Source organism: Hemicordylus capensis, chromosome 6 (assembly GCF_027244095.1).
Source record: "Hemicordylus capensis ecotype Gifberg chromosome 6, rHemCap1.1.pri, whole genome shotgun sequence".
In the NCBI taxonomy this organism is placed as follows: domain Eukaryota; kingdom Metazoa; phylum Chordata; class Lepidosauria; order Squamata; family Cordylidae; genus Hemicordylus; species Hemicordylus capensis.
Genome location: NC_069662.1, coordinates 9,341,626 through 9,369,119, shown reverse-complemented (window position 1 = coordinate 9,369,119; position 27,494 = coordinate 9,341,626). Strand labels below are relative to the sequence as shown.

The following is a 27,494-nucleotide window of genomic DNA, read 5'->3' as shown; positions in this document are numbered from 1 at the left end:
ACAGCTCCCAGAATCCTCAGCCAAAGGCCATTGCAGCTGGGGATTCTAGGAGCTGTAGTCAACAACATCTGGAAATCTCTGTTACAGGGAACACTGGTTGTAAGCCACCCTGAGGTTGTTCTGCATGGAAGGCAGGAGAGGTACTTGATGAAATGGAAAGCAGAGGCGTTTCCTGGGATTTCGTTGTTGAATGTAGTTGCTGAAGAAATAGTGAACTGCTGCAGCCTTGCAGATAATAAATACATTAAGTACTAGCCTGCCTTCCTATCTATTGGTGGTAGTATATAATTATGTTGTTACTTCAACATTAAACGTTCCATAAAGCTTTCCTGTCTGATTGCTTGGATGAAATTTTTTGCCATGGGCTTCCAAGCAGTTTGGACGGATGCATGACATAAATAACCAAGAAAAATGTTCATTTAGGATGTAGATATTTGCTACTTGAAAAAAGGCATATTAACTAGTTGCTATAACCATAAAAACGTTGATTTAAAACTGAATAAAGCCTTTGGGAAACTTCAGAAGATACTTAGATTTTTGCTCTATTTAACAATGTGTGTTACTAGTTTTGAAAACGAGATGCAATAAGTTGTAGATTACAAAACAGCCTTACAGTATTACAGGCCTGAAGCCTTTACCAAAAAAAACCCCAGCTTCTCGTAAGAGGGTCATAAGTTGTGTGTTAAGATATTAAGCCATTAAAAGAGAAAAATAATACCTAAAATGCTTTTAAAAAGTTAAATATCAATCTAACGTTTATGTTCTGCAGCCAAGCAAGGGACCATTTACAAACCTGTGCCTAAAAGCAGTGCAGAAACGGCACAGCTAACACAAGAATTTTATTTATTTATTTATTGTTAGATTTCTATACCGCCTTTCACTAAAAACAACCCCAAGGCGGTTTACAAAAGTTAAAACACATAATAAAAATGAATTAAAAGTATTTAACCAAAAATATAAAAACAGTCCGCTATTAAAATATATAATATACAAAATACAAAAAAACTATACATGGATAAAAACACACAGAAGAATTGTGGGGGCTTACCTGAAGGCTTGGTTTTCTTCAACCACAAAGCTGCATTTCTGAGTGGCTCCCTATCAGGGTTGTCACAAAAATACCACGTTTCTGGGAATCTTCAGAGTTTGCGGGGCACAGAGCCAGACTTCAGATTAACTGTACTACCCTGGATTGTGTTAAGCGATTTCTCAAGTTCCTGGCTCCTAGGACCTGCCCGGCCCTGCTCGTAATGGGTCCTGACGGTTTGCGATCTCCCTTGCAGGACCCAAGCCGCCGTCACGCTGAAGCGCCACAGGTAGCCTCGTTCAGGACGGACCCTTCTGGCATCTGACCATTTTGCAGGTAAGCCCGCCTTTGCTTCTGCTGAAGGATGAGGTGGCGTAGGGATCTCTCTCTCTCTTTTTTTAATGGATCTCTGCCTATTTGGATCATGTTGCGCTTCTGATCACTATCTCACATGTCTTGGTTGCATCCAGTTCCATGACTCTGGCTTGGTGATCTTCACTGTTTTTCAAGTATGGGCCACTTTGGCCCAAAACAACAACCATCCTTTTAATGCAAGAGGTGGTTTCCCACTATGCTGACCACCTACCCAGCACTGCACTTTTCTCAGTGCTGGGAGGGCTGGGACGGAGCCCTCTCAAGAGGTCTAGGAGGAAAGCTCTGGGAAGGGCTACACTTCCCAGCACTCCGTGCATGCCTTCCAAGATGGCGCAGGGGCTCAAGAGGTCTCAGTTTCCCTTAAAGGAGACCTTGGGCACTGGGCAAAGCTCAGCACTGCAGGGTGGGAGTGGCCACCTCTACATGGTGCCAGGGGTGTTCAGCTTTGTGCAGAAATTCCCACAAGCCCAGCAAACAATTAGTCAGGGGTGGGGGGCATGCTTAAAGCTGATGGGAGTTGCTACTGGCCCTTGGGCCTTACAACGAAGAGCACTGCTCTAGCTGGTACAAAATGCTCCTGCCAGGCTGCTGACGGGAGCCTGTCCATACTACATGACTTTACTGCTGTTCAATCTATGGCAGCTTCTGGGCGTATCCTGGGCAGGCGACGTAGTGTAGCCTTGTTTCGTCTTGGACATACTCTGCTCGCTGTTGAATTGCTACAGGGCAGCTGTGGAGCAACCATCGCTCTAGTCCTCATGGGGAATTTCAGCTTCCCCCAAATAGCAACGATCACAGGTGGTATGGGACAAACCCTTGGACCAGTTGGCTTCAGTTCCCAACCAGTGATACTCCAGATGTTTTGTGTTTCATTCTTATTTTTTACATTTATATCCCGCTCTTCCTCCAAGGAGCCCAGAGCAGTGTACTACATACTTGAGTTTCTCCTCACAACAGCCCTGTGAAGTAGGTTAGGCTGAGAGAGAAGTGACTGGCCCAGAGTCACCCAGCAAGTCTCATGGCTGAATGGGGATTTGAACTTGGGTCTCCCCGGTTCTAGTCCAGGACTCTAACCACTGCACCACGCTGGCTCTCACTACCGCTGCCATCATCCCCAGCTACAATCTGTTGTGGCTACGGATAATGGGAGTTGTAGTTCAGCAACATCTGGAGGAGTACCACTGGTTGGGAACCCCTGGCCGAAGCTAACAGTTCTCTTAAGTGCTTTAATTCATGGGTCGCCAGCTGATGTCTGATTACAACTTCCATCATCCCCGGTCGCAATGATCTTTGGAGAAGCTCTTCAGAGTGTCAGGTGGAGGTTTACTCTAGCCTGGCTACTTGGAGGCTCTGGGGATTGAACCCAAGGCCTGTAGCCACCTCCCCAAATAACAGTCCTGTGCAGTGTTCCCTCTAACAGGGATTCCCAGATGTTTTTGGTTGTTTTATTATTTATTTGATTTCTGTATCGCCCTTCCAAAAATGGCTCAGGGCTGTTTACACAGAGAAATAATAAATAAATAAGATGGATCCCTGTCCCCAAAGGGCTCACAATCTAAAAAGAAACATAAGTTAGACACCAGCGGCAGTCACTGGAGGTTCTGTGCTGGGAGTGAATAAGGCCAGTTACTCTCCCCCTGCTAAATAAAGAGAATCACTACGTTAAAAGGTGCCAAGTTAGTTGTTGACTACAACTCCAGGATCCACAGCTGCCATGGCATTTGCTTGGGGATTATGGGAGTTGTAGTCCACAACATCTGGGAATCCTTGTTAGAGGGAACACTGGTCTGTCGTGTGTGAGAGTGAATGTGAATGTGAATGAATGAATAAATGGCATGGCATCCTACTGTGTATCCATATGAGAATACCTGTGGGAATAGTCTGGGGCAGGCAATCCTAGCTTCAGCCGTAAAGCTAATTAAATGGTGCAAGGTTACAGGATGTCCGTGCTTGGAGAACGCACACCTCTCTGAAGGAATAACCAAACAGAGCAGAAGTTGGCTAACTCGTCTCATCTCTTTCCTCCCCCGCCCCAAACAGTGGAATACCGGAAACACGCAAATCTGGGTTTGAACCATGAGCTCGGTAGCAGTGTTAACACCCGAGAGCTTTGCTGAGCACCGTAGCGGCCTGAGGGATGAAGAAACACGAGGTGAAACGGACGAAGACCACTTTGCTCCTGGTGGTCCTCTGACCGATGTGCATTTGACTTCTTGAGCACAGGATGTGTAAAACGCCTTCATATTGCGAGGTCTCTGGAGGGGAAGCCCCGAAACAAGAAACTGAATGTAGCAAAAGTAATTCTAATAGGAGGTGGAGAACAGGCTTTCAAAGTCTGAGGGCAGGGATTCCCAATCTTGAGTCTCCAGGTATTTGGACTACAGCTCCCAGCAATTTTGGCCACTGGGATTTGCCCAGTATCATCTGCAGAGCCAAGGTTGCGAGCTCCTCCTTCTCTGTGTACTAGCAACAACTTTCTAGGAACCTGGGTCAACTAGGCATGGTTCTGGGGTACTCCCCACACATACCATTCCTTCTCTTCCTCTAAGATCTTCAGGGTGGTATGCATAGTTATCCATAGGGCTTCGCACCACTTTTACCTGAGAGAGGGCCTGGCCCCATATGTCCCGATTCGGACCTTAAGATCTTGCCCCACCAAATGAGGTGAGGTGGGGGACTCCTAGGGAGAGGGCCTTTTCGCTGGTTGCACCCCGTTTGTGGAACAGCCTCCCCAGTGAGGTTCGCCTGGCTTCATCACTTTGTTCTTTTAGACACCAGGTCCTCTCTGTTCCCACAGGCCTCTTGAATTTTGATTTTAAAAACCTTTTTTAATTCTTCTGAATTGTATTTTGTGTTTGTGGTGGTTTTTGTGGTGTATTGTGAGCTGCCCTGATAACACTTTATCAGGTGGCTAACAAAGCTGTGTCGTATTACTTATCTATCTTGCCCCATCTTTTCTCCTCTCAAGAGCCCTGCGAGGTAGGTTAGGCTGGCCGAGAGAGTGGCATGTTCCGCTCTAGTGATCCTCTTCCCATCACCAGGAATTGTTCGTTCTTTTCTTGCTGCTTGGCAGGTGGTGTCCCAGAGGATGAGGCCTACATTCCCACTTACTTGGAAGCATTCCCACCGCTCCCGGAAAAAGGAGCCCCCGGGGAGAAGTCCAGTGAGCTTACAGGAGTATGGAACAAAATCCGGCCGATCAAATCCTCTGTCATCACCCAGGTGAGTGCGTGTGGGCAGGCGGGGCACAGAGGCTCTCTTCAGCGGCAGGCACCACTGCCCAGGACGCCTCCCAGTCGAAGAGGCTCCCCATGGGGTGTTAATTGCAAAACGCTGCCCTGCTGCTCTCTGTAGTCGAAACAAGCAGGAGGCCTGGGGCAATGGCTGTATAAATGGAGCTCAAACACTTGTGCGCCTAGCTCAAAACCGGTGCCTTGATTTGGACTCGGAAGATGGCAAGTGGCTGCAGAGGGTACTGGGGTGAGAGTCTCTTGATAAGAGTGGGGCTCCAGGAGAGCGTTGCTGGGACTTCTTCTCCGAAGGGCAGCCAGCAATGATCCAGTGGCTTGGTATGGCTCCGCCGAAGCCCTGGGATGCCTTGGTTTTGGGAGAAACATGAATAAGAGAGCTCGCTGTCAGCCTTTAAGAGAGCCCTAAAAACATACTTGTTTGGCCTGGCCTTCCAAGGCTTGTAAAGTGGTTTTGTTTTGTTTTTTAAAGTATTTTAATTGTTTTTTTTATTGTTTTTAGCACTGTGTCTTGAATTGTGTTTTTTAAATGTCTTTTAAAAAGTTGTACACCACCCAGAGCCTCTGGATGGGGCGGTTTATAAATGTAATAAATGCATAAAATGAATAAATAATAAATGAGAGAGGTTTTAAAAATTGTGCGTGGTGTGGAGAAATTGAGCAGGGAAATCTCCTTTTTAAAATACCGACCATTGAAACTGACTAGTAGTGGATTCTGGACAGACAAAAGCACTTTTTATGCAGCGGCACTCAAACGTGGCTGCCCAGATTGGGTTGGGCCATAGCTCTGTGTCTGTCGCACTGGTTGGCAGTCCGTTTCCGGGCCCACTTCAGGCTGTTGGTGCTGACCTTCAAAGCCCCAAGGAGGACTTGTGTCCCTGAAGGAGTGTCTTCTCCAATATGTCCCTGCCCATTCTAGATTATCCTCTTCAGAGGCTCTTTTCTGGGCGCCGCTGCCCACAATGGTGTGATGAGTGACTATTGGGAAGAGAGCCCTTTAAGGCAGCGGCCCCCTGCCTGTGTGATGCCCTTCCTAGGACCACCAGCTGGGTGACCCCTTGATACCGTATTTTACGGACTATAAGACGCACCTTAATTTTAATCCAGTTTTTCAGAGTTTTAACATATTAAACTGTTAAAACATATAAGACGCTCCTGAATTTTGGCGGATATTTTTCGAGGAAAAAAGTGAGTCTTATAGTCCATAAAATACGGTATACATTCAGGCATCAGGCCAAAGTCTCCTTGTTCTGTTGGGCATTTGGCCTGCAATTCTGTCTTTATTGTATTTGTTCGCTCTTCATTTGTTGGTCTTATGCGTTTTGATTTGTATTGTTTACTTGATCTTTATATTTGGTTTCTTCTTGATTGTCAATTGCTCCGAGGGCATTGGCAGTTGGGCGGTATACAAATTTCATAAACTCCCATCATTTCCAGACACCGTGGCTGAAAGTGGTGTTGGACTACAACTCCTGTCATCCTCCGCCACCGTGGCTGAGCATGATGGGAGTGGTTGGCCAGCTACATCTGGGGACCCAAGTCTTAAGAACCTTCTGTGGAACCTGCTGCTACGGAATGGGGGAATGTTTACTATCTTGGATGGCTTTACAGAGAGGCAAATTCATGGAGGAGGGGTCCATCAGTGTCTATTAATCCTGAAGGCTATATGGAGCCTCCATGTTCAAGAGCAGTATACCATTGAATACCAGTTGCTAGGCAGCAGGAGAGGGGACACTCCCTTCATACCCACATTGTTTGTTTCCTGGAGTCTTTTAGTTGGTCACTCGAGAAAACAGGATGCTGGGTTAGATCCCCGCTTCAGTCTGGCGCAGCAGTTGTCCAGCGTAGAACTCCGTGTGCAGTACCCAAGCGTGTCCCCTGGCTCCTCCTCGGCAGGTGTTTCACGTCCCCCTGGAAGAGCGACGCTACAAGGACAACAGTCAGTTCGGAGAAGGAGACGAGGCCAAGGTGTGTGTGGACATCATGCAGAAGACGGGGGCTCACATCGAGCTCTCCTTGGCCAAGGACCAGGGCCTGTCCATCATGGTGACTGGCAAGCTGGACTCCGTCATGAAGGCTCGGAAAGAAATAGTCGCTCGGCTTCAGACCCAGGTGCGCACTCGCCCTTCTGTCCCCCGGTGAAACCAGACGAGGGCTTCTGATGCGATCTTAATGGACAGGCAGTCTCAGTAGCCTTCCCTTCCCATCAGCACCGCCATAGTGCTGTCTTCCTTCCCTTACCTCGGAGTCTGCGCACACCTCCTATTGCCCTTCTCCTTGCCGGGGTTCAACTTCACAACAAGGGGAAGAGACGAAAGGAAAATGGGAGAGCCGGTCTTGTGGCAGTGAGCACGGATGATCCCCTTTGCTAAGCAGGGTTCAGTCTGGTTTGCATTTGGGTGGGTGACTAAAGATGAGCACTATAAGATATTCCCCCTTAGGGGATGGGGCTGCAGCCCAGTGGTAGAGCATCTGCTGGCATGCAGAGAGTCCCACGCTCACCCCCTTTGGCATCTCCATCCACGGCTGGGAAAGACGCCCGCCTGTAACCTTGGAGAGCGTCTACCAGTCAGCGTGGACCATGCTGAACCAGAAGACTAGTGGTCTGACTCAGTACAAGGCAGTTTCCTATGTCCCTAAAATGGGGCTGACAGCGGTTGGAATTGGGCTGGGTTTGGCCCTGTGGCTGCCACCAGTTGTTAATGCTTGATCTTCTTTTGCTTCCCAAGAGATTGGTCGGGGCTGTCTGTTGGGGGTGGGAGCGGGCAGGGACTAGGGGACCAGTTCTCCAGGGCCCCATGTCTACAGGGCACCCGACAGTATAGCAAGAGGTGGTTCTAGTTGTGGCAGGACCGGAACAATTTTGATTTACGGGGGTGGGACCTGCCAACTCTTTTCACCATGGGCCCCTGCAAAAGCTAGCCATGGCCCAAAGGTATGGTCTTCGGGGCCTTGTTATCTGCTGTCTAATTCAGCAGTGTTTCTCCCTCTCCCCTTCTCCCCCAGGCTTCAGCTACCGTCACTATCCCCAAGGAGCACCATCGCTTTGTGATCGGCAAGAACGGCGAGAAACTGCAGGAGCTCGAGCTGAAGACGGCCACCAAGATCAACATCCCGCGGCCCGAGGACCCCAGCAACCAGATCAAGATCACTGGCACCAAAGAGGGCATCGAGAAAGCGCGGCACGAGATCTTGCTCATCTCGGCCGAGCAGGTGAGTGGCCGAAGGGGAGGGGCGGAGGTGAGCCATTGCGCCACAAGGATCGCATCGCATTCCGCCGGCAGCTGGGCCGTTTGTCTCCCTTCTTGGAAACCGGAAGCAGGGTTTCCAGTGGGCTTCCATGCAACTCATAGCTCTCGGTTCCACCATGTGGCTAGCACAAGACAATGCCTAAGTTGGCATGTAGAACTCGACTCTTCTAGACACAGTACTTGGAGTTCTTTGCAAATTCTGCAGCGACAGGGTATAAATTATGGTAGACTTGTCTGTCTGGAAAGGAAGGGACATTGTGTGTTGCCCTTGTCTTTCTGAACACATTTGGCTGCCTTGTACGGAGCCAGACCACTGGTCCGTCTCTCTCCGTATAATCAATCAATCCTTTATTACTGTCAGAGACCAGCATAAAATTGATACAGGTTACAAATTGCATGTTATGTGATGGTATGATGGTACATAACTTGACAAATCTAAAATTAAGGATGATTGCAATTTAAAAGGCAAGTTAAAATACATATTAGTACATAACATTAAGAGGCTAAAACTAAGGATGATTGCAGAGTAAGAAGTAAAATAGATAGAATATATACTCGTTAAAACTAAATAAGCTAAAAACCTATAATTACTAAAGCTAAGAGATAAAATAATGATAATATGGTACTGTTTCTATTATAGAAATGCCCAGAAAAATAAAAAGGGGAGTGTAGAATTGTAAAAGTCTAGATTTAAAATTATAAAAAGCAATAAAAAGAGAAAAAGGAAAACAATGAAATGTAGCAATATAGCCCCCACGCCAGTGTTCGTTGTAAGGCCCATGAGCCAGTGACGGCTCCCATTAACCCGAAGCCTGGCCCCCTGACTGTATTAGGCCTATGTGCTGGATACTCCACACAGCCCTCCTCTGCAGCCCCTGGCACCATATAGTGGCCACCATTCCCACCATGCGGTGCTGTGCTTTGCCCATCACCAGTGGGGCATCTCGAAAAGAAACCGAGTCCTCTGGAGCAGTGTTTCCTCTAGCAGGGATTCCCAGATGTTGTGGACTACAACTCCCATAATCCCTAGCCAAAGGCCACTGCAGCTGGAGATGCTGGGAGTTGTAGTCAACAACATCTGGGGATCCCTGCGATAGGGAACAGGGGTCTGGAGCCATCTTGAAAGGCGTGCACGGAGTGCTGGGAAGAGGAGTCCTCAGCACCCTCCTCACCGAGGTCTACGCTGCTTAGTCTTTGTGTTGGCTTTCCAAGATGGTGCTGAGACTAGGCAGGGCTCCCTTTTTCCTTAAGGCTCTAAACACACACACACACACCCCGCCCCGCACCCATCCCCGGCACTGCTAAAAGGGCAACGCTTTTCATGGTGAGAAGTGGCTCTTGCAGCAAAGGTTTTTGTGTTTGCCAGTGTGGCCCCCGCTTGAACAATGGCAAAGACCCCTGGTCTGCACGGACTGGCATCTGCTCTCCCGAGTTTCAGACGGGGATCTTTCCCTGCCCTCGCTGGGCGTGCTACTAAGGATTGGGCCTCGTACCTCTGCAGGCAAGATCTGAGGGCAGTTCGCAGGGCCGTAACCTGGGAAGGAGACAAGTCCGGCCCCTGCTAACTGAGCGAAGAGGCCTCTCTTTAAAGTGGAGATTCTCTTTATTTAGCAGGGGGAGAGCACCTGGCCCTATCCAACCCCAGCACAGCGTCCCTCCAGTGGCTGTTGCTGGTGTCTGTCTTATGTTTCTTTTTAGGTTATGAGCCCTTTGGCTACAGGGGACCATCTTATTTATGTATTTTTCTGTGTAAACTGCTTTTGAGAACTTTGGTTGACGGGCAGTATATAAATATTAGTAGTAGTGGTAGTAGTAGTAGTACCCATTCCGGGAGCTAGATGCCCTCCCACTTTGGAATTGTGTGTGCAGTAAAAACGGGGTTGGAGCTTGATTGTGTATCAATCCCCAGCTGATACACAAGTGCACACTACCCAGATCCTGTCTCCAGCTTCTGAAGGAGGTAGGTGAGGAAATTGTCCCACCCAGCTGGGGTCTGACGAATAAGAAAGCTCCCCATCTCCTACCTTGTTTGCCATTGAACGTGTGATTGCAACACGGGAGCGTCCCCAGCTCCCAAAACTGGGTAGTACTAGTCTCCTGCCCAGTCCATGCTTGTGTGAACTGCCCCATGTTTTCTGCCACAGAGCTACAGCCCGATCCAAAGGCAAGGAACTACTATATCCTAATCCTCCCTCCCTCCCTCAAAAGGAAGCTAGCAACCAACCAGCATTTCCTGGGTCATCCTTCCCTTTGGAAGGGCAAGGAGGACTCTCAGCATTAGCCTCGCCTGGGTTTCCAGAGGGGATAAATCGGAACATAGGAAGCTGCCATATACTGAGCCAGACCATTGGTCAGTCTAGCTCAGTATTATCTTCACAGACTGGCAGCGGCTTCTCCAAGGTTGCCGGCAGGAATCTCTCTCAGCCCTGTCTTGGAGATGCTGCCAGGGAGGGAATTTGGAGCCTAGATGCTCTTCCCAGAGCGGCTCCATCCCCTAAGGGGAATATCTTGCAGTGCTCACACTTCTAGTCTCTCATTCATATGCAACCAGGGCAGACCCTGCTTAGCTAAGGGGACAAGTCATGCTTGTTGCCACAAGGCCAGCTCTCCACACGAGGAACTGACCCACTGGTGCTGGAGTTTGGGAGGAGAATGGGGGTTGGCTTCCTGGCACGGGGAGGCTGTTCCCGTCCTTGGTGAGCGGCCTGATGGCTTTCCGCTTGTCTTTCAGGATAAGCGGGCTGTGGAGCGCCTGAGCCTGGAGAAGGCCTTCCACCCCTTCATTGCCGGAGCCTTCAACAAAGTGGTCCAGGAGATCATGCAGGAAACGGGAGCCCGCATCAACATCCCGCCACCCAGCGTCAACAAGGATGAGATCATCATCACTGGCGAGAAGGAGCCCGTGGCCCAGGCCCTCCTGCGAATCCGCAAGATCTACGAGGATAAGGTCAGGGAGGGGCTGGGGCATCAGGATGTGGGGAGAGCCCCATGTAGCCTCCTGATGGTGAGACCCAGACTGGTGCCTCTTCTACACCATCCTTGATTACATTGTGGTCTAGTGGTTAGAGTGCTGGACTAGGACCGGGGAGACCCGAGTTCAAATCCCATTCAGCCATGAGACTTGCTGGGTGACTCTGGGCCAGTCACTTCTCTCTCAGCCTAGCCTACTTCACAGGGTTGTTGTTGTGAGGAGAAACTTAAGTATGTAGTACACCGCTCTGGCTCCTTGGAGGAAAAGCGGGTTAAAAAATAAATTTGTGTAAGTCTGCACTTGCGCATCTTGCATTTTTGCATCCGAATAAAACTCTTCTAGGCCATAAGCTCAAAAACATATGGGTCTGAGTTTTCTGAACCTATGGGGCTACCCTTGTACAGCACCTTGGAACCAGTGTCTACAATTATGGTGAACAAGCTGACAGTTGTGAAACTTGGCAGACCGGCTCTGAAGCTGACTGTGTTTGGATCTTGAGCACAAGTGCTCAAGTTGCAGAAAATGGTCCAAGTCATGCTAAAGTAGCTTTTCAGGGTGTCACCAATACAAACCTAGGAAGCTGCCATATACTGAGTCAGACCTTTGGTCCACCTAGCTCAGTATTGTCTGCATTGACTGGCAGTGGCTCTCCAAGGTTTCAGGCAGGAGTCTCTCCCAACCCTACCTGGAGATGCTGCCAGGGATGAACCTGGGACCTTCTGCATGCAAAGCAGATGTTTGGTCAGTCCCAGGTCCAATCCCTGGCCGCATTTCCAGGTAGGGCTGGGAGAGTCTCCTGCCTGAAATGTCAAAAGCTGCTTCTAGTCAGAGCTACAACCATCTTAAGCAGAAATTCTAGGCTAAAAATAAGAAGAGGTATCTCCTATGACTGGGGGGAAAGACGATGATGCATGTGTGTGCGAGGGGCTGTCAGGTACATGTGCGTGGGACACGGAATAATACTTGGCTAGCTTATAAGCCAAACCGATCTTTGAGTCACTCTCCTGCAGTAGTGCTATGTAGCCTCTTGCATGCCATTTCCTCAGAAGCGCAAGACCACCACCATCTCCGTGGAGGTGAAGAAGTCCCAGCACAAGTACATCATTGGCCCCAAAGGCAACACCCTACAGGAGATCCTGGACGCCACCGGAGTCTCGGTAGAAATGCCGCCCCTTGAGAGCAGCTCAGAAACGATCATTCTCCGTGGGGAGCCCGACAAGCTGGGCCCGGCTCTGACTCAGGTCTATGCCAAGGTAAGGGTTGCTGTTGCTGTGTCCAGAGGAGCTGTTGGTGTGGCCTTGGTGTGCATTTGGAGCTGGGCCTCTAGATTCTTAAAGAGTGAGACATCTGAAAATTACTTTCTAAATTTGAGGCCCCCTCTGAGCTTGAGGCCCAAGCCCTGCTGCCCCCTCCCCCTGCATTGACCCTAAGTCAATGCAGGACACTAGATATCATTGCTTGAAACAAACATCAAAGCAAACAGCACTACAGCGGCACCTGGAGGCAGAACGTTGCTATTACTACTATAGCTGCAGATATTTATATACAATGTTTCTATAAATGTCCTCAAAGCAGTTTACATAGATAAATAAATAAGATGGTTCCCTGCCTCAAAAGGACTCTCAGTCTAAAAAGAAACGTAAGGCAGACACCAGCCACAACCATGGGAAGGATGCTGTGATGGGGTTGGATAGGAACAACTGCTCTCCCCACTGCTCGATAGAAGAGAATTGCCACTTTTTAAAAGTGGCACTTCGCTCAGTTAATGGGTAACACAGAACTGAAACAATACAGGTCGGGTATCCCACCTGAAATCCAGAATGCTCAAATTTGGGCACCACACTATAACAACAACAACAAAAACGCCTCGGCTCGCTTAAAAAATTTAGTCAAGCCGCCTTCCTCAGGGCCGACCTGCTGCCACCTCCTTCAGGCCAGGCCAGGCTGTCCCACCAGTGCTTCCCGCCTCCTCCGCTCGCCTCTTCAGCTGTCCACCTCCTTGCTGCTGCCATTACTACTCGCCACTGGGACTCTCGCACGCTCTTGTGAGATTTCCCCCTGTATTCTAGACTCCAAAGTATTCTAGACTCCAAAGTATTCTAGACTCCAAAGTATTCTAGACTCCAAAGTATTCTAGACTCCAAAGTACTCTAGACTCCAAAGTACTCTAGACTCCAAAGTCCAAAATCTGGAAGACTGCTGGTCCCAAGCAGTCCGGTTAAGGAGTACTCGGCCTGTATTGAGTTTAGGGGAATGTTGGCATAGGAATTGGAGGGACGCACATTTAAGCAAGATGGGCAGCAATCCAAACTAGGTGACCAGCCACAGATCGGCAGCCATGTGTACTGACCTCCGTAAACGCATATTTTTTTTCTGCCCCGTCAGGCAAAGAGCGTGATGGTAGCTGAAGTAATGGCCCCAGCCTGGTTACATCGGTTTATAATCGGAAAGAAAGGACAGAACATTGGCAGGATCACCCAGCAACTTCCCAAGGTGAGTGTTCCCCACTGAACAGATCTAAAGCTGGAATAATGCGAGTGGAAATGGTCTTCATCTGTGAGCACTTCGTATTTAATGTGTGTGATATCATTTGTTGCTAGAAGGAAGGAAAGACATGGGTGCCTGTGGAATTTAAGTGGTTTAGATAGGACTTCTGGGAGGCTGGACTGGAGTGTACAATGCAGCTTCTTTCTCCCATCTGATAGAAGCCCCCTCTTGGTAAGACTTACTTGCTTTTTTAAAGTTACTAGTCCACAAGCTTTTATAAGACACACTTACCTCTGTCGCTCATTTGTGACACATTGAAGAATACAGGAGTACCTATGATCCACGGGGGTTCCATTCCTGCAAATTCCTTTGGTTAACAAAAGAGTGGATGAGGAGTAATTGAGTCTATGGGATCATGAGGGTTAGGTTCCCAGATCTAAAAAACTCCCCCCCAATTTCCCCAGTATGCTAAAATGGGCCAAATAAAATACCCTACTGTGCTCCGCGGGCCTTTAGGAATCCAAGGATGCCCCCTCCAAGTCAAAACTCCCCAAAATTCAGCGGAGAATCATTTTATTTCGTGTTTACAAATAAGCCATGAAATGGCTCCCACGCTCAAAATGGTGGCTGGAAATGACCTCTGTCACGGCCACTCCCCAATACGTGGAATTAACCCCTCTGGGGCTGGCTGTTTTCCATGTATACAGAGGCTGGGTGTGCCATTACCCAACCACAAATATGCGAAACAGCCAATGATGAGTCCACGGATAGTGAAGTAAGCCTGTAAAATAAACAACTGTTTGTGAAACTTACTTGCCTGTCAGGAGGCAACTCTTCCTTGATCCGGGCAAGTGACTCTTTCAGCTTTGCCTTCAGGAGTCCTCATTGCATTCCATGTATATTGCTTAGATTCTTACCACTTTCCTGTCTCTCAGGTTCACATCGAATTCACAGATGGGGACGAGAAGATCACGCTGGAGGGACCCACCGAGGAGGTGGAGCTGGCTCAAACGCAAATCCAGGAGATCATTCGGGATCTGGTGAGGATCTTCTTGATGCAAAAAACGGTGGCATCTCCTCCCTACAGACTTTACTTCTTGTTTACTCATCGGCCTGCTTAGGAGGGGATTGAAAACTTGCCTGCCTGGTTTAGAATAAACCAGTTTCCTGTTGCATCTGTGCGTGGGAAACTGTGGCCTATTCCACAGTTCACAAACGGGGATATGAAACCACAGTGGAGTGTTGCCTGCAGCTGATATGGGCGGGTGGGGCCAGAGCTCCGTGGCAGAGCATCTGCTTGGCATGCAGGAGGTGGTCCCAGATTCAATCCCTGGCAGCCTCTCCAGGTGGAACTGGGGAAGTCTCCAGCCCGAAGCCTTGGATAGCCACTGCCACTTTGTGTAGACCAGGGCTGCACAACTTGGTTTTGGACTAAAGGTATAGTGTGCCATTGAGTCGGTGTCGACTCCTGGCACTCACAGAGCCCTGTGGTTGTCTTTGGTAGAATACAGGAGGGGTTTACCATTGCCTCCTCCCACACAGTATGAGATGATGCCTTTCAGCATCTTCCTATATCGCTGCTGCCCAATAGAGGTGATTCCCATAGGCTGGGGAACATACCAGTGGGGATTCGAACCAGCAACCTCTGGCTTGCTAGTCAAGTCATTTTCGGACTACAGCTTGCATAATCCGCAGCCACTGGGCCCAATAGTCAAGGGTGACGATACTGAGCTTTACTGGCCCAATGGCCAGTATACACTCTCCGTGTGTATATGGCAGCTTCATATATTCAGTGGAGTCACGGAAAAGCAGTGGTTGGACTAATCGACTCTTCCCCTCCCCTCCACCCCACCTCCTCTTTGGCAGCTCAGTCGGATGGATTACACCGAAGTGCTCATTGACCAGCGTTTCCACCGTCACCTGATAGGGAAGAACGGAGCAAACAGTGAGTGTTGGGGGGCCACTTCTGGGCTTCCTTTCCTGCTCGGAGTAGTTGGGCTGGATGTCCCAAAGAGCTTTTAAAAGGTTGCATTGGGGAAACCTGGGTTATACAGACCGCGAAGGTCAGGGCTGCACAACTTGAGCCTTCCAGCTGGGTTTGGACCACAGCCCCCATCATCCCCAGCGGCAAATAGGAATGATGGGAGTTGTAGTCCTACATCTGTAAGAGGGCCAAAGTTGCACAACACTGGCATTGAGGATACAGGTGGGCATGACTGCGCGTGCGTGTGTGTGTGTGTGTGTGTGTGCGTGGTGTTGCTGCTTTTGTTCACAGCCACCACTTCAGAGACCTCTGTCGATGGTCAGGCTGGCCGGCAGCATGACGTTCAGTCGTCCAGTGCCCCTGTGAATAATGCGCTGTGATGTAGTGGTGTTCATAGAGGCATTCTGGACAGTGGGGATGGGACCACAGAAAGGCCCAGTGAAAAGGCTAAACTAGCTTTGCCTGCTGCCCCGCCATCACCCATTCGAGTCAGAACATTCTGTTCTCGGAGAACCCGTATTTTAGCCCTGTACATAAAGGACTGCAAAACTAGCAAATAGATTCAGTACAATACTATTTTTAGACTACTTTCCAGTAGTCTTATGAGATCACCTCTTTGTGTCTGTGTGTCCCTGTCAACTGTGTGTGTGTTTCCCTTTGCAACTTTGCAATAAACCAAATCAGGTACAGTTTGTACAATAGCGTAGTTTTATGATGTCATCCACACCAAGATGGTGGACGCGTCAACTTTTGAGGCAGAAGTGGGCTGGCTTGTGAACTGCCTAACCCGATTTGAACCAAATTTGCTACAGGTGTAGGGACACACACCTCAAACACATTGTTTGTGATGATGTCGCCCACTCCAGTTCAATGTGGCAGATGCATGAATGTTTGAGGTGCAAGTGGGCTAACTTGTGAACTGCCTAACTGATTGGGACCAAATTTTGTCCAGTTGTACAGATAGTGAAAGGAAAGTCAGCAGACTAGTTCTTATTAGCACAACTTGTTTAAAAAGGGTGAAACTTTTCTGGGTGGGTTGTACCAGGGAACCAGAATCAAGAGGACCCCACCACCTCAGAGGGGCCAGTTAAAGCAAGCTTCTCTCTTCTGCCTGCTCATAGTCCCTTCCAGGTGCTAATCCCTAATTTTAAAGGGGTTAATCATATCACTAAAAACATGCATCGACATGTATCTTGTCTACTCAGGGCAGCATTCGTGGTGGTTTGCTTAATCCTTGCTCACTCCAGGGCTTCTCGACCTTGGGTGCCCAAATGTTGCTGGACAAAAGCCATAGTGGCCTTGAGAAGCCCTGGAGTAGGGTGTGTGTGTGTGTGTGTGTGTGTGTGTGTGTGTGTGTGTGTGTGTGTGTGTGACACCAGTGTCATCCACTGAACTTCATGGCCAAGTGGGGATTTGAACTCTGGTCTCCCCACTCCTAGACACCCTCTAAACCATCACACCATGCTGACTGTCACTGTGTCAGTATCCACCACAAGGAGAGTGTATCTGTCTGACTCTTTCCCTCTGCTACGTGTTGGCAGTCAATCGCATCAAGGAACAGCACAAAGTCTCCGTCCGGATCCCGCCCGACAACGAGAAGAGCAACCTGATCCGGATTGAGGGTGACCCGCAGGGGGTCCAGCTGGCCCGCAAGGAGCTGCTGGAGATGGCTGCTCGCATGGTAAGGAGGCACCTCTGCTTCCTTCCCCAATCTAGCAGGTTTCCTTTGGGTTGGGAGGTGGAAGGAAATGTAGAAGCCATCCAGAGTGGAGACCAGAAGATCAGGGTGCATGACGCATCCACCTTGCTGAAGCTAAGCAGATCTTGGCAAAGTCAGTGCCTGGATGGGTGACCCAAGTATGCCACCTTTGGGGATGTGGCCATAGCTCAGTGGTAGAGCATCTGCTTTGCAGGAGGAAGATCCCAGGTTCAGACCCTGGCAACATCTCCAGATAGGGCTGGGAAAAGCTCCTGTCTGCAACCTTGTGTAGTGTAGAGCAGGGTTTCTCAACGTGTGGGTCCCCAGATGTTATTGGACTTCAACTCCCATAATCCCCAGCCACAGTGGCCTTTGGCTGGGAATTATGGGATTTGAAGTCCAATTACATCTGGGGACCCACACGTTGAGAAACCCTGGTGTAGAGGATACAGGAGAACCTTTGTAATTCATGGGGGTTCCGTTCTCCGCTACTACTTGCAGATATGGAAATGGCAAATTCGGAGGCAGTGGGATCGTGGGGGTTGGGTTCCCAGAGGTTGGGGAAATGCCTTTTTAAAAGGGAGAACTGACCCTAAAATTGCAGGGGCAGTGGCCTATCATGATCCACAGGTCCCCAGCAGCACAGCAATGCCCCCCAATAGCACAAAAATTGGCTGAAAATGGTGGGTTTTTGCATGGTTTTTTTCTTCAAAAGGAGCCATTTGGAGGCTCCTGATCACAAAATGGCAGCCAGAAATGACTTCCCAAGTCATTTCTGGCCTCCCCGGCCCCGGATACATGAAAATTAACCCCTTAGTTGCCTATCTTTTCTCATATACTGAGGACAAGTGCCAATTCCCCGACTGCGGATACATGAAACCGCTGATGTGGAGTCTGCAAGTACGGAGGTTCTCCTGTACTGAACCAGATGGCCAAAAGTTCTGACTTGGCATAAGGCAGCTTCCTCTCTTTCATTTCCCATTCCCTTCTCCAAGCACATCATGGAAGGAGGGAGAAAAGGCAGGGCCCTAGATGAATGGAAAAGCATACACTCTGCATGTGGAAGGAAGGAGATGCAGCTGATGCAACATGAAGCCCTCTCCCTGTGCTCCAGAACCTCTGTGGACGCATATTGAGAAGAACCTGTTGGGCTGAAACATGATGGGTGCTATGAGCATGTGCAGAGTATCCCCGTTCAATGAGGAACTATCTTGGCATGCCCTGTTGAGATGAGGGAATTGGCCTTCATGGTCAAAGTATCATTATTAGTTTAATGGTTAAAAGCAGGAGTCACGTGCTCTGTGGTTCCTCTGTCAGCTCAGACATGAATGTGCCAGGTGGCCTCAGACAAGATGGGGTCTCTTGGTCCATAATGGATACTAGTGTAGCATCATGGGTAAGACTGGGAAGTCCCTGGATGTGGTCATTGGCAAGATGCTAGTCCTCAGCCGTGTTCCCTCTAACGGATTTCCAGATTTTGTTGACTGCAACTCCCATCATCCCCAAGCAAAAGCCATTGCAGCTGGGGATTCTGGGAATCCCTGTTAGAGGGAACACTGGTCCTCAGTTCCATCTTCTTACAATATGGGTATAGTACTGGCTTCGCTTACAGGGTGCTGGATGCAAGATGTCTCATCTCTTCATGGCTTTGTGCATTCAAAAGTGTGATATAAATGCTGACTGTTGAGTCTCTCCTAGGAAAACGAACGCACAAAGGACCTGATTATTGAACAGCGCTTTCACCGAACTATTATTGGGCAGAAAGGCGAGAAAATCAAGGAGATTCGTGACAAGTTCCCAGAGGTAAGTGCAGAGAGTTGCATAGGAATGCCTGTTTCTGAGACTTCCAAGGGCTCACTCATGGTCCCTAGTAATTCTTTTGGCCCAGTAAAGGTTGAGTTGGTGGTTCCAGTAGCCTTGAACCCAACGTGGTCTTCATCTTTAATTTTTGTGCTGGAGAACCACTAATCTGGAAATAGGCTGTGCTGAAATGAATCCAGCTGGCTTTGTTGTCATTCTAGATTCTTAAGTATGCCTCTTTGGGCAGCATTGTGGGTTCCACAACATCTACCATGCAACTGCAGAAGTTGGTAGTGGAAGCAAAATTCACTGTCCTGAGAATCTTTGCTTGAATGATAAAAAGGTTTTTAGTCCTAAAGCATAATGAAGAGGGCTTTGAAAGCATCTGGGCAACGCTTGAGCCCAGAAGAAATAAGAGAAGCCAGAGTGTCGTGGTGGTGGTGGTGAAGAAGAATCTTGTCCTGTATGACTCATGGCCCCTTCCCAAGAGAGGAGGAAAAACTACTCAAAAGTCTATGCAAACTTGATTTTGTGTTGAATATTAACTTAGAAAGCTAAAACCTGAGTATAACTCTTCATTAGGGGAATGCTTGAATGGGACATGCTGCATTTTATCTTTTCTGTAGGTTATCATCAACTTCCCTGACCCCTCGCAGAAGAGTGACATTGTGCAGCTGCGTGGTCCGAAGAATGAGGTGGAGAAATGCGCCAAGTACCTCCAGAAGGTTATTGCAGAGCTGGTACGTTCACCTGGCTGAACATTCAGATGGGCACATCTTTCTCTATTCCCCCCGCCCTTCTTTTCCCGGTAGCCAAATGACATAGGGGTGGCAAGATGCCCTTAATTCCAACAGCTAGTCTGTAGAGGGCAGCATCTGGAAGGGAAGAAATGAAGCACACCTTGGCCTCCCACAAATACCTACTAAACTGCAGCTGCCACTTAAAGTAAAAGGTAAAGTTGTGCCGTCGAGTCAGAGTTGACTCCTGGCAACCACAGAGCCCTGTGTTCAGGGGTGTAAAGATTGGAGTGGGCCTGGAGACGAGATTTTAAAATGGGCTCCTCTCTGCTGATTAACAAAAGGAGACTTTCAACCATGCAATGCGATCCTATGTATGTCTTCTCATAAATCCTAACAAATTCAGTACAGTTTAATTCCAGGTAAGTGTGTAGAGAATTGCAGCCTCAGGCAGCAAATCTAACCACATTTAGCTGGAAGTGCATTTCACTGAAACCTAAAGGACTTTGTAAGTTTTTGCCACTTATAGGACTTTTTTGATGGTTTTTAAATTTTTTTTAAAACCAACCATTTGTCCAATCCACTTCAGTTTAAATATACATATTCCTCCCACATCTCTCTGCTCAAAACCAAAGCCCTATGCCCAATCATTCCAGGTGATCTAAAGACTGGGGCTGAAATGGGGTTGTTTTTTTAATGAAGGCAGAGGGCAGATTCTTCCATATCGGGGTGGAACAACTTTTTTAAAAATAGGGGTTTTTTTTAATTTTAAAAAAATATTTTAAACCAGCAAATTCCTCAATCTCTGAATAGGCCCTGTGGGCCTAGAGACATTTGTCTCCCCTTGCCCAATGAAACTTATGCCCCTGCCTGTGCTTGCCTTTGGCAGAATACAAGAGGGGTTGACCATTGCCTCCTCCCACGCAGTATGAGATGATGCCTTTCTGCATCTTCCTATATCACTGCTGTTTCCCGTAGTCTGGGAAACATACCAGTGGGGATTCAAACTGGCAGCCTCCTGCTCCCTAGGCAAGTTCCTCCTCCCCCCTCCATGCTGTGAGGTGGCTGCAGCTGCCACTTAGTGAGTGCTTTAAAAGCAAAAAAGGCTTCAGGGTGACATGGTGCAAGGTGCTGCAATGAAGGCTGGAGTTGGCCTGAGGATGAAAGATCCAGGGCTTGAGGGGTGACATGGAGAGGGGGTGGAGGCAGTTCAGCACTTCTCCCCTATTAGGCCTGAGCAATCTAGGAACACAGGCCGAACTGTAGTTTCAGGGGTTCCTAACCTGGAGTCCCCGGATGATGTGGAATTACAGCTTCGCATCATCCCCACTGTTGATGGAGATGATCAAATTTGTAGTCCCACATCATTTGGGGTTGGGAACCTTCACCTTCGTTATCCCTGCCCCTAGTTCGGTGAGAAGTGGGTCAGCTGCCGTATTCATGGTGTTGCTTATGTGGAGCAGAAGGTTCCATGGGTCGCCCGAGATTATTTGTGTGGACAGGAGGGGAGAGCAGCGAATGGGAATTCTCCCGTCTGAACTTGATGGTTCTTTCCCCTTGCAATAGATCGAAAACAGCTTCTCCATCCCAGTTCCCATTTTCAAGCAGTTCCACAAGAACATTATTGGGAAAGGAGGCGCCAACATCAAAAAGGTAGAGAGGAGTGAGTGTTCCCTTGTGCACCCCATTCCCTCCTTCCAAAACTCATAATACGCAGAACGAACACTTTAGTGGGTGGGTGCCGTTTCCTGGGGGAGGAAATGCTTTCTGAAGCGTCTAGGCCCAAGCCAATGAGGAGGAGTTCAGTCAAATCCTTGTAGCTCTGAAATAATCTGTGAAGCTTTGAGCTCAAGATGCCGGGCGTCTTTCTGTGAGCACTCCAGATTAGCCGAATGCCCCGCAGCAAGTAATATGTCCATATCACTGCTCGGCTTTCTGTAAGCAGTTCAGCCTTTCTCTAGCAAAACGCTTAGAACTTTGGCTCTCTGAACTTGCTCTCTTCCCACTGCTGCTTTGGCATGGTCTGTCTTAAATTCACATCACTTTGGAAAACCCTTGTGGTTTTTGTTAGTGGAGTGACACAGTGCTCTTCATTGTGCAGCCCTGGGGTCAGTGGTGGCCCCCAACAACCCTAAATATGGCTTATTGTGCCTGTGAGATGCTTTGGCCGAAGCTGGATACCCTTGCACTAGCCCCCTTGGCACCATGCGGAGGTGACTGTTGCCCCCCATGAAGTGCTGCAGGATCCTTTAAGGCAGGGGTCCCGAGATCTTGCTGGACTAAAATTCCCATCACCCCCACCACAATAAATTGTAGCTGGGGATGATGGGAATTGTAGTTCAGCAACATCTGGCATACCACAGGTTGGAAACCCCTTCACCATCTTGGGTGGCGTGCATGGAATGCTGGGAAATGTAGTCCTTCCCAGTGGCTTCCCCATAGAGCTCTTGGATGAGGGCTTTTTCCCTCTTAAAGGACCCTTCTCAGCACTGAGACAGACACAATACCATGTGGAGGTCAGCACAATGGGACATGGCTTTCATATTGAAGGTCTCCCCCCCCCCCCCCCGCCCCACACACACACATACAAGTGGTCCCTGTTTGGTAAAAACAGTGAAGATCAACTGGAGAAAGCCAGGATACAAATCTTGGAAAGTGTGTAAATGTTGCATGCTACCTAAGGTTTTCTAGGAAGCCGGTGCAGACTTGGAAGCTCCGGTCTAAAAGGGTCCCCAGTTGATGACACCCACCCCACCTCTTCCCACAGCCCCAAAGGGTTGCTCCTCTGTAGAGCTCATTGCAGTAGCCTAGCCTTGTGGGTCCAGGCTTGATACTGTCTCTTCACAAATAGATTCGGGAAGAAACCAATACCAAGATTGACCTCCCTACAGAAAACAGCAACTCGGAAGTGATCCTGATCACCGGGAAGAAGGCCAACTGTGAGGGAGCTCGGGAGCGCATCCTGGCCATCCAGAGGGAGCTGGTGGGTGTGTGAAGCAGTTTCCTCTCTGCTCTGCCCAGATCCCCTAAAGGAACCGTCTGGAGTGTGCTCCCAGACCTGCTCTGGGGAGCAGCCACCCTGCCGCTCTCGTTCTCTGAGCCTAGAGAGAAGACTGTGTAGCCGCTATTTGTCTCCCCCTAGGCAAATATCAAGGAAGTGGACGTGTCCATTCCGGCCAAGCTGCACAACTCGCTGATCGGGGCCAAGGGGCGGCTGGTGCGCTCCATCATGGAAGAGTGCGGCGGGGTGCACATCCACTTCCCTTCTGAGGGCTCGGGTAGCGACAAGGTCACCATCCGAGGGCCCAGCGAGGAGGTGGAGAAGGCGAAACGCCAGCTGCTGCAGCTCGCCGAAGAGAAGGTAGCTCCGATGGCAGATGTATACGAATAAGAATACGATATTTATTATATACCGCATTTCAACGAAAGAGGTGAAGATGGCTCCCTGCCCCCAAAGGGTTCACAACCAAAAAATGGAACATAAGACAGACACCAGCAACAGCCACTGGAGAGATGCTGTGCTGGGGATGGATAAGGCCAGTTGCTCTCCCTCCCCCTGCTCAGTAAAGAGAAACACCACTTTTAAAAGATGCCTCTTGGCCAAATTAGCCGATGTCCAGTTGTGTTCGTGTGTGCACCAGTTGTTTTGGCCTGTGTCCCAACTAGAGAATAAAATGGCAGCCGTGCAAACAGAATTGGGGCTGTAGACACAGCAGAATCTAAAATTCATTTAAAAGACCAGGGGGTGGAAAACTCTGCTTGGTGCCAGTTGGCTCTTGGGGTGGGCCCATAGCTCAGAGCTAGGACCATGGGCTTCGTGTGCAGAAGGTCCCTGGTTCCATCCCTGGCAGCTTTTCCAGGAAAGGCTGGGGAAGACTCCGGCCTAAAGCCTTGGAGACCCCTCTGCCCGTTGGTGCAGACCAAAACGGCCCAACTTTGGCCCTCCGGCTGCTGTTGGATTACAACTCCTCCCATCATCTCCAGTCACAGTAGCCAGGGATGATGGGAGTTGTAGTCCAGTATTTGCAGGAGGGCTGAAGTTGTACATTCCTGGCGTGGGCATTGCTGAGCTAGATGGACCAGTGGTCTGATGTTGGTACAAGGCCGCTTTCGGTGTAGTGTGGGGTTGGCGTTGTCTAAGGGCTCCTGATAGAGCCACCTTACGGAGGCGAAACAGGTCTCGGTGTGTTTGGTCCCTGATTGGAGATGCACATATGCCGCCCTCTGGGGATGTGGCCGTAGCTCATTGGGATAGCCCCTGTTCTGCACACCGAAGGTCCCAGGTTCCTTCCCTGGCAGCATCTCCAGGTTGGGCTGGGAGAGACTCCTGCCTGAAACCTTGGCCAGTCACAGCTAGTCGGTGGAGACAGTACCGAGCAAGAAGGGCCAATAGTCTGGCTTGTACCTAGAGATGCTGCCAGGGATTGAAGCTTCAGCGTGCAAAGCAGATGCTGCATCCCTATTCCCTGAGGAAGGCACCCCTTTTTCTAATTGTCTAGACCAGAGATTCTCAACGTTGGGTCTCCAGCTGTTATTGGACTTCAGCTCCCATAATCCCCAGCCCTAGTAGCCTTTAGTTGGGCATTATGTGAGTTGAAGTCCAATAGCATCTGGGGACCCAACGTTGAGAATCCCTGGTCTGGACCAAGGTTTCTTAACCTTGGGCCCCCAGATGTTGTTGGACTACAACTCCCAGAATCCCCAGACATGGCCTTTGTGGCTGGGGATTATGGGAGTTGTAGTCCAACAACATCTGGGGGCCCAAGGTTAAGAAACCCTGGTCTAGACCAATAAGATACTGTCCAAACCAGCCGACTCTCTCTGTAGCAGCTGGCTCCATCTGTTGAACTGCCCTGAGCATTGGGAACGGAGGGTCCCGTTTGTGCAATAGGACAAGATCCCCGGCCTGGGATAACTTAGTACAGCACCTTTCTGCTTGTCAGTGACCTTGACTTCCACCCTCTGCTCTATCTGTTCTCTAGCAAATCAACAACTACTCAGTGGAGCTGCACGCGAAGCCGGAGTATCACAAGTTCCTGATCGGGCGCGGCGGCGCCAACATCCGGAAAGTGAGGGACCGCACCGGCGCCCGCATCATCTTCCCCACCCCCGACGACAAAGACCAGGAGCTGATCACCATCGTGGGGAAGGAGGACGCGGTGCGGCAGGCCCAGCACGAGCTGGAGAGCCTCATCCGCAACCTGGTATGCCTGGCGCAACGCTGCAGGGCCGGTGCCCGGGATGGGTGTAGGATTGGATGGGTTGGAGCAAGGACAAATAGGAGCCCATACGAGGTAGTATTTAGAGTGGTGGTCCTAGGCCAGAGAGGCCCCAGTACAAATCCCTGGTTGCCCTGAGATTGATTGGGCTGACTTGATCCAATTGCTACTACAGGTTGAGTATCCCTTATCCAGACATCCGAAATCCAGAATGCTCCGAAATCCGGACACCACGCCGTAACAAACAAACAAACCCACCCACCCCGCCTCAGCTCACTTTAAAAATGCAGTCAAGCTGCCTTCCTCAGGAGCAGGGCTGTCCCCCCGCCCACCACCACCAGCGCCTCTCGCCTTCTCTGCTCCCTTCTTCCACCATCTATCTCCTCGCCGCTGCCATTATTTCTTGCTGCTGGAACTCACATAAGAGTTCTGCCTCTCATTCCAGACCCCCGTCTACCAGAATTATATGCCTGTATATAGAAGATTCCCAAATCTGGAAAAGTCCGAAATCCAGAACACTGCTGGTCCCAAGCAGTCCGGATAAGTGGTACTCAACCTGTATAAGTCTCCTCCTCCTTCCAGGCCCCACTAGCCTTCTCCCCAACCTTCAAAAGTCCTGAATCTTGGAAGAGCCCATTCAACAAGGAGTCCTCAAAAGTGGATCCCCAGAGATGGTTGGACTACAATTCCCATCATACCTTGCCATTACTGCTGGAGATGATGGGAGTTGTAGTCCAATATCGGGGAACCCAAGTTCAAAACTCCCCGCGTTCCACAAAGCCAAAACGTAGCACCTTCCTGCCTAATTCCAAGGAGCGGGATCCAGGCGTTGCCCATCTTCTTTCCGTCCTACCCAGGATAACGTCATCGAGGACTCAATGCTGGTAGATCCCAAGTACCACCGCCACTTTGTGGCGCGCCGGGGGCATGTGCTGCGAGAGATCGCAGAAGAGTATGGGGGAGTCACTGTGAGCTTTCCCCGTACCGGAGTCCAGAGTGACCGGGTGACGCTCAAGGGGGCCAAGGACTGTGTGGAGGCAGCAAAGAGGCGGATCCTGGAAATCATCGGCGACCTGGTAGGTAACGGTCTGCTGGCTGGGCAGGGGAGGGCTGTAGAGGTGCCTTCCCCTGCCCACCGGCACCAGCTTGTTTAATTGCCACCGTGGTGTGTAATTGGAGACTGTGCCATTTGCTTCTATACTGGCTTCTGGACCACTTGTAGGCACCATTCATGGTTACAAGAATGGACCTGTAGCACAGTATTGTAGTGCAGGGTTTCTTAACCTTGGGCCCCCAGATGTTGTTGGACTTCAACTCCCATCATCCCCAGCCACAAAGGCCATGTCTGGGGATGATGGGAGTTGTAGTCCAACATCATCTGGGGGCCCAAGGTTAAGAAACCCAGTTGTAGTGTATCCCTAGTGTGCAAGTGTTGCCTGTGCACAGTGAGAAAGCAAAAGTTGGCAACGCAGGCGTGTCGGCTCTAAATTGTGTCTTCCTTCACATGCAACATGTTTTAACTGTTAAATTCTTGGTTTGTTTTATGCTGTAAACCGCCTAGAGACTTTGGTAGTGGGCAGAATACAAATTTATTACATAAATACAATTGAAGGCTGAAAGGTGGGATATACATATTTGGTACCATACAGTTGGAAGGAGTCCTAACTATAGCAGAAGTAATTAATTGTGCAGCCCACTTTAACGTGCTCAGTTACAACCAACTTAAAAGAAAAGCACGCCTTAAGCAAGTGAACAACAAAAACTCAAGTTGTGTCCAGAGGAGAGGAGAGTGGGTCTTGTGGTAGCAAGCATGACTTGTCCCTTAGCTAAGCAGGGTCTGCCCTGCTTGCATATGAATGGGAGGCACTGCAAGATATTCCCCTCAGGGGATGGAGCCGCTCTGGGAAGAGCAGAAGGTTCCAACTTCTCTCCCTGGCAGCATCTCCAAGATAGGGCTGAGAGAGATTTCTGCCTGCAACCTTGGAGAAGCCACTTCCAGTCTGTGTAGACCAGGCCTGCTCAACTTTGGCCCTCCTGCAGATGTTGGCCTACAACTCCCATAATCCCTGGCTATTGGCCTCTGTGTCTGGGGATTATGGGAGTTGTAGTCCAAAAACAGCTGGGGGGCCTAAATTGAGCAGGTCTGGTGTAGACAATACTGAGCTAGATAGACCAATGGTCTCACTCGGTATATGGCAGCTTCTTTTGTTCCTAACAGGGATTCCCAGACGTTAACTACAACTCCCATAATCGCCAAGCAAAAGCCATTGCCGCTGGAGATGCTGGGGGCTGAAGCCAACACCTGGGAATCCTTGTTAGAGGGAACACTGGTTGTGTCACATTGTCATTCAGCAGAAATCTATTCTTGAGCTGTAGGGTTGACAAAAAAAATAAATCAGAAAATTGTCACTGACTAGCAGACTGTCTTTTTGTAGTTGGCAGGGTTTGGGGGAAACGATTGGTTGCTTTTGGGCAATATTGTGAAATGTCAATGCAGTCTTGGTGTAAATCAGCTCATGAGCTCTGAACTGGGTAAAGGTCCACCATTCAGCATGATCCTCCTGCTTCTGCCTCTGTCTGGCACATACACTCACTTGATACTCATAAGCTCTGGACATGACAATAGTGTGTTCTGTAAAGGAACCATTAAATTGTCTCCAGTCCTGTATAGATTTTGGAAGCGTCCATATTTTGCA

General features: G+C 49.5%; 1 protein-coding gene across 1 annotated transcript in view; it reads left to right on the top strand.

Annotated features, from left to right (window-relative positions):
* Window positions 1–27,494, top strand: part of LOC128330484 (vigilin-like) — a 75,966-nt gene that overhangs the window by 35,110 nt on the left and 13,362 nt on the right. The window contains exons 2-19 of the mRNA XM_053263469.1: window positions 1,284–1,363; window positions 3,443–3,554; window positions 4,476–4,624; window positions 6,547–6,762; window positions 7,657–7,863; window positions 10,633–10,848; window positions 11,919–12,125; window positions 13,258–13,365; window positions 14,295–14,399; window positions 15,226–15,304; window positions 16,885–17,024; window positions 18,741–18,845; window positions 19,469–19,582; window positions 21,146–21,232; window positions 22,431–22,562; window positions 22,722–22,940; window positions 24,562–24,783; window positions 25,656–25,874. Of these exons, the coding sequence (XP_053119444.1) occupies window positions 3,479–3,554; window positions 4,476–4,624; window positions 6,547–6,762; window positions 7,657–7,863; window positions 10,633–10,848; window positions 11,919–12,125; window positions 13,258–13,365; window positions 14,295–14,399; window positions 15,226–15,304; window positions 16,885–17,024; window positions 18,741–18,845; window positions 19,469–19,582; window positions 21,146–21,232; window positions 22,431–22,562; window positions 22,722–22,940; window positions 24,562–24,783; window positions 25,656–25,874 (2,601 nt within the window). The 5' untranslated portion in view covers window positions 1,284–1,363; window positions 3,443–3,478. The remainder of the gene's footprint in view (window positions 1–1,283; window positions 1,364–3,442; window positions 3,555–4,475; window positions 4,625–6,546; window positions 6,763–7,656; window positions 7,864–10,632; window positions 10,849–11,918; window positions 12,126–13,257; window positions 13,366–14,294; window positions 14,400–15,225; window positions 15,305–16,884; window positions 17,025–18,740; window positions 18,846–19,468; window positions 19,583–21,145; window positions 21,233–22,430; window positions 22,563–22,721; window positions 22,941–24,561; window positions 24,784–25,655; window positions 25,875–27,494) is intronic.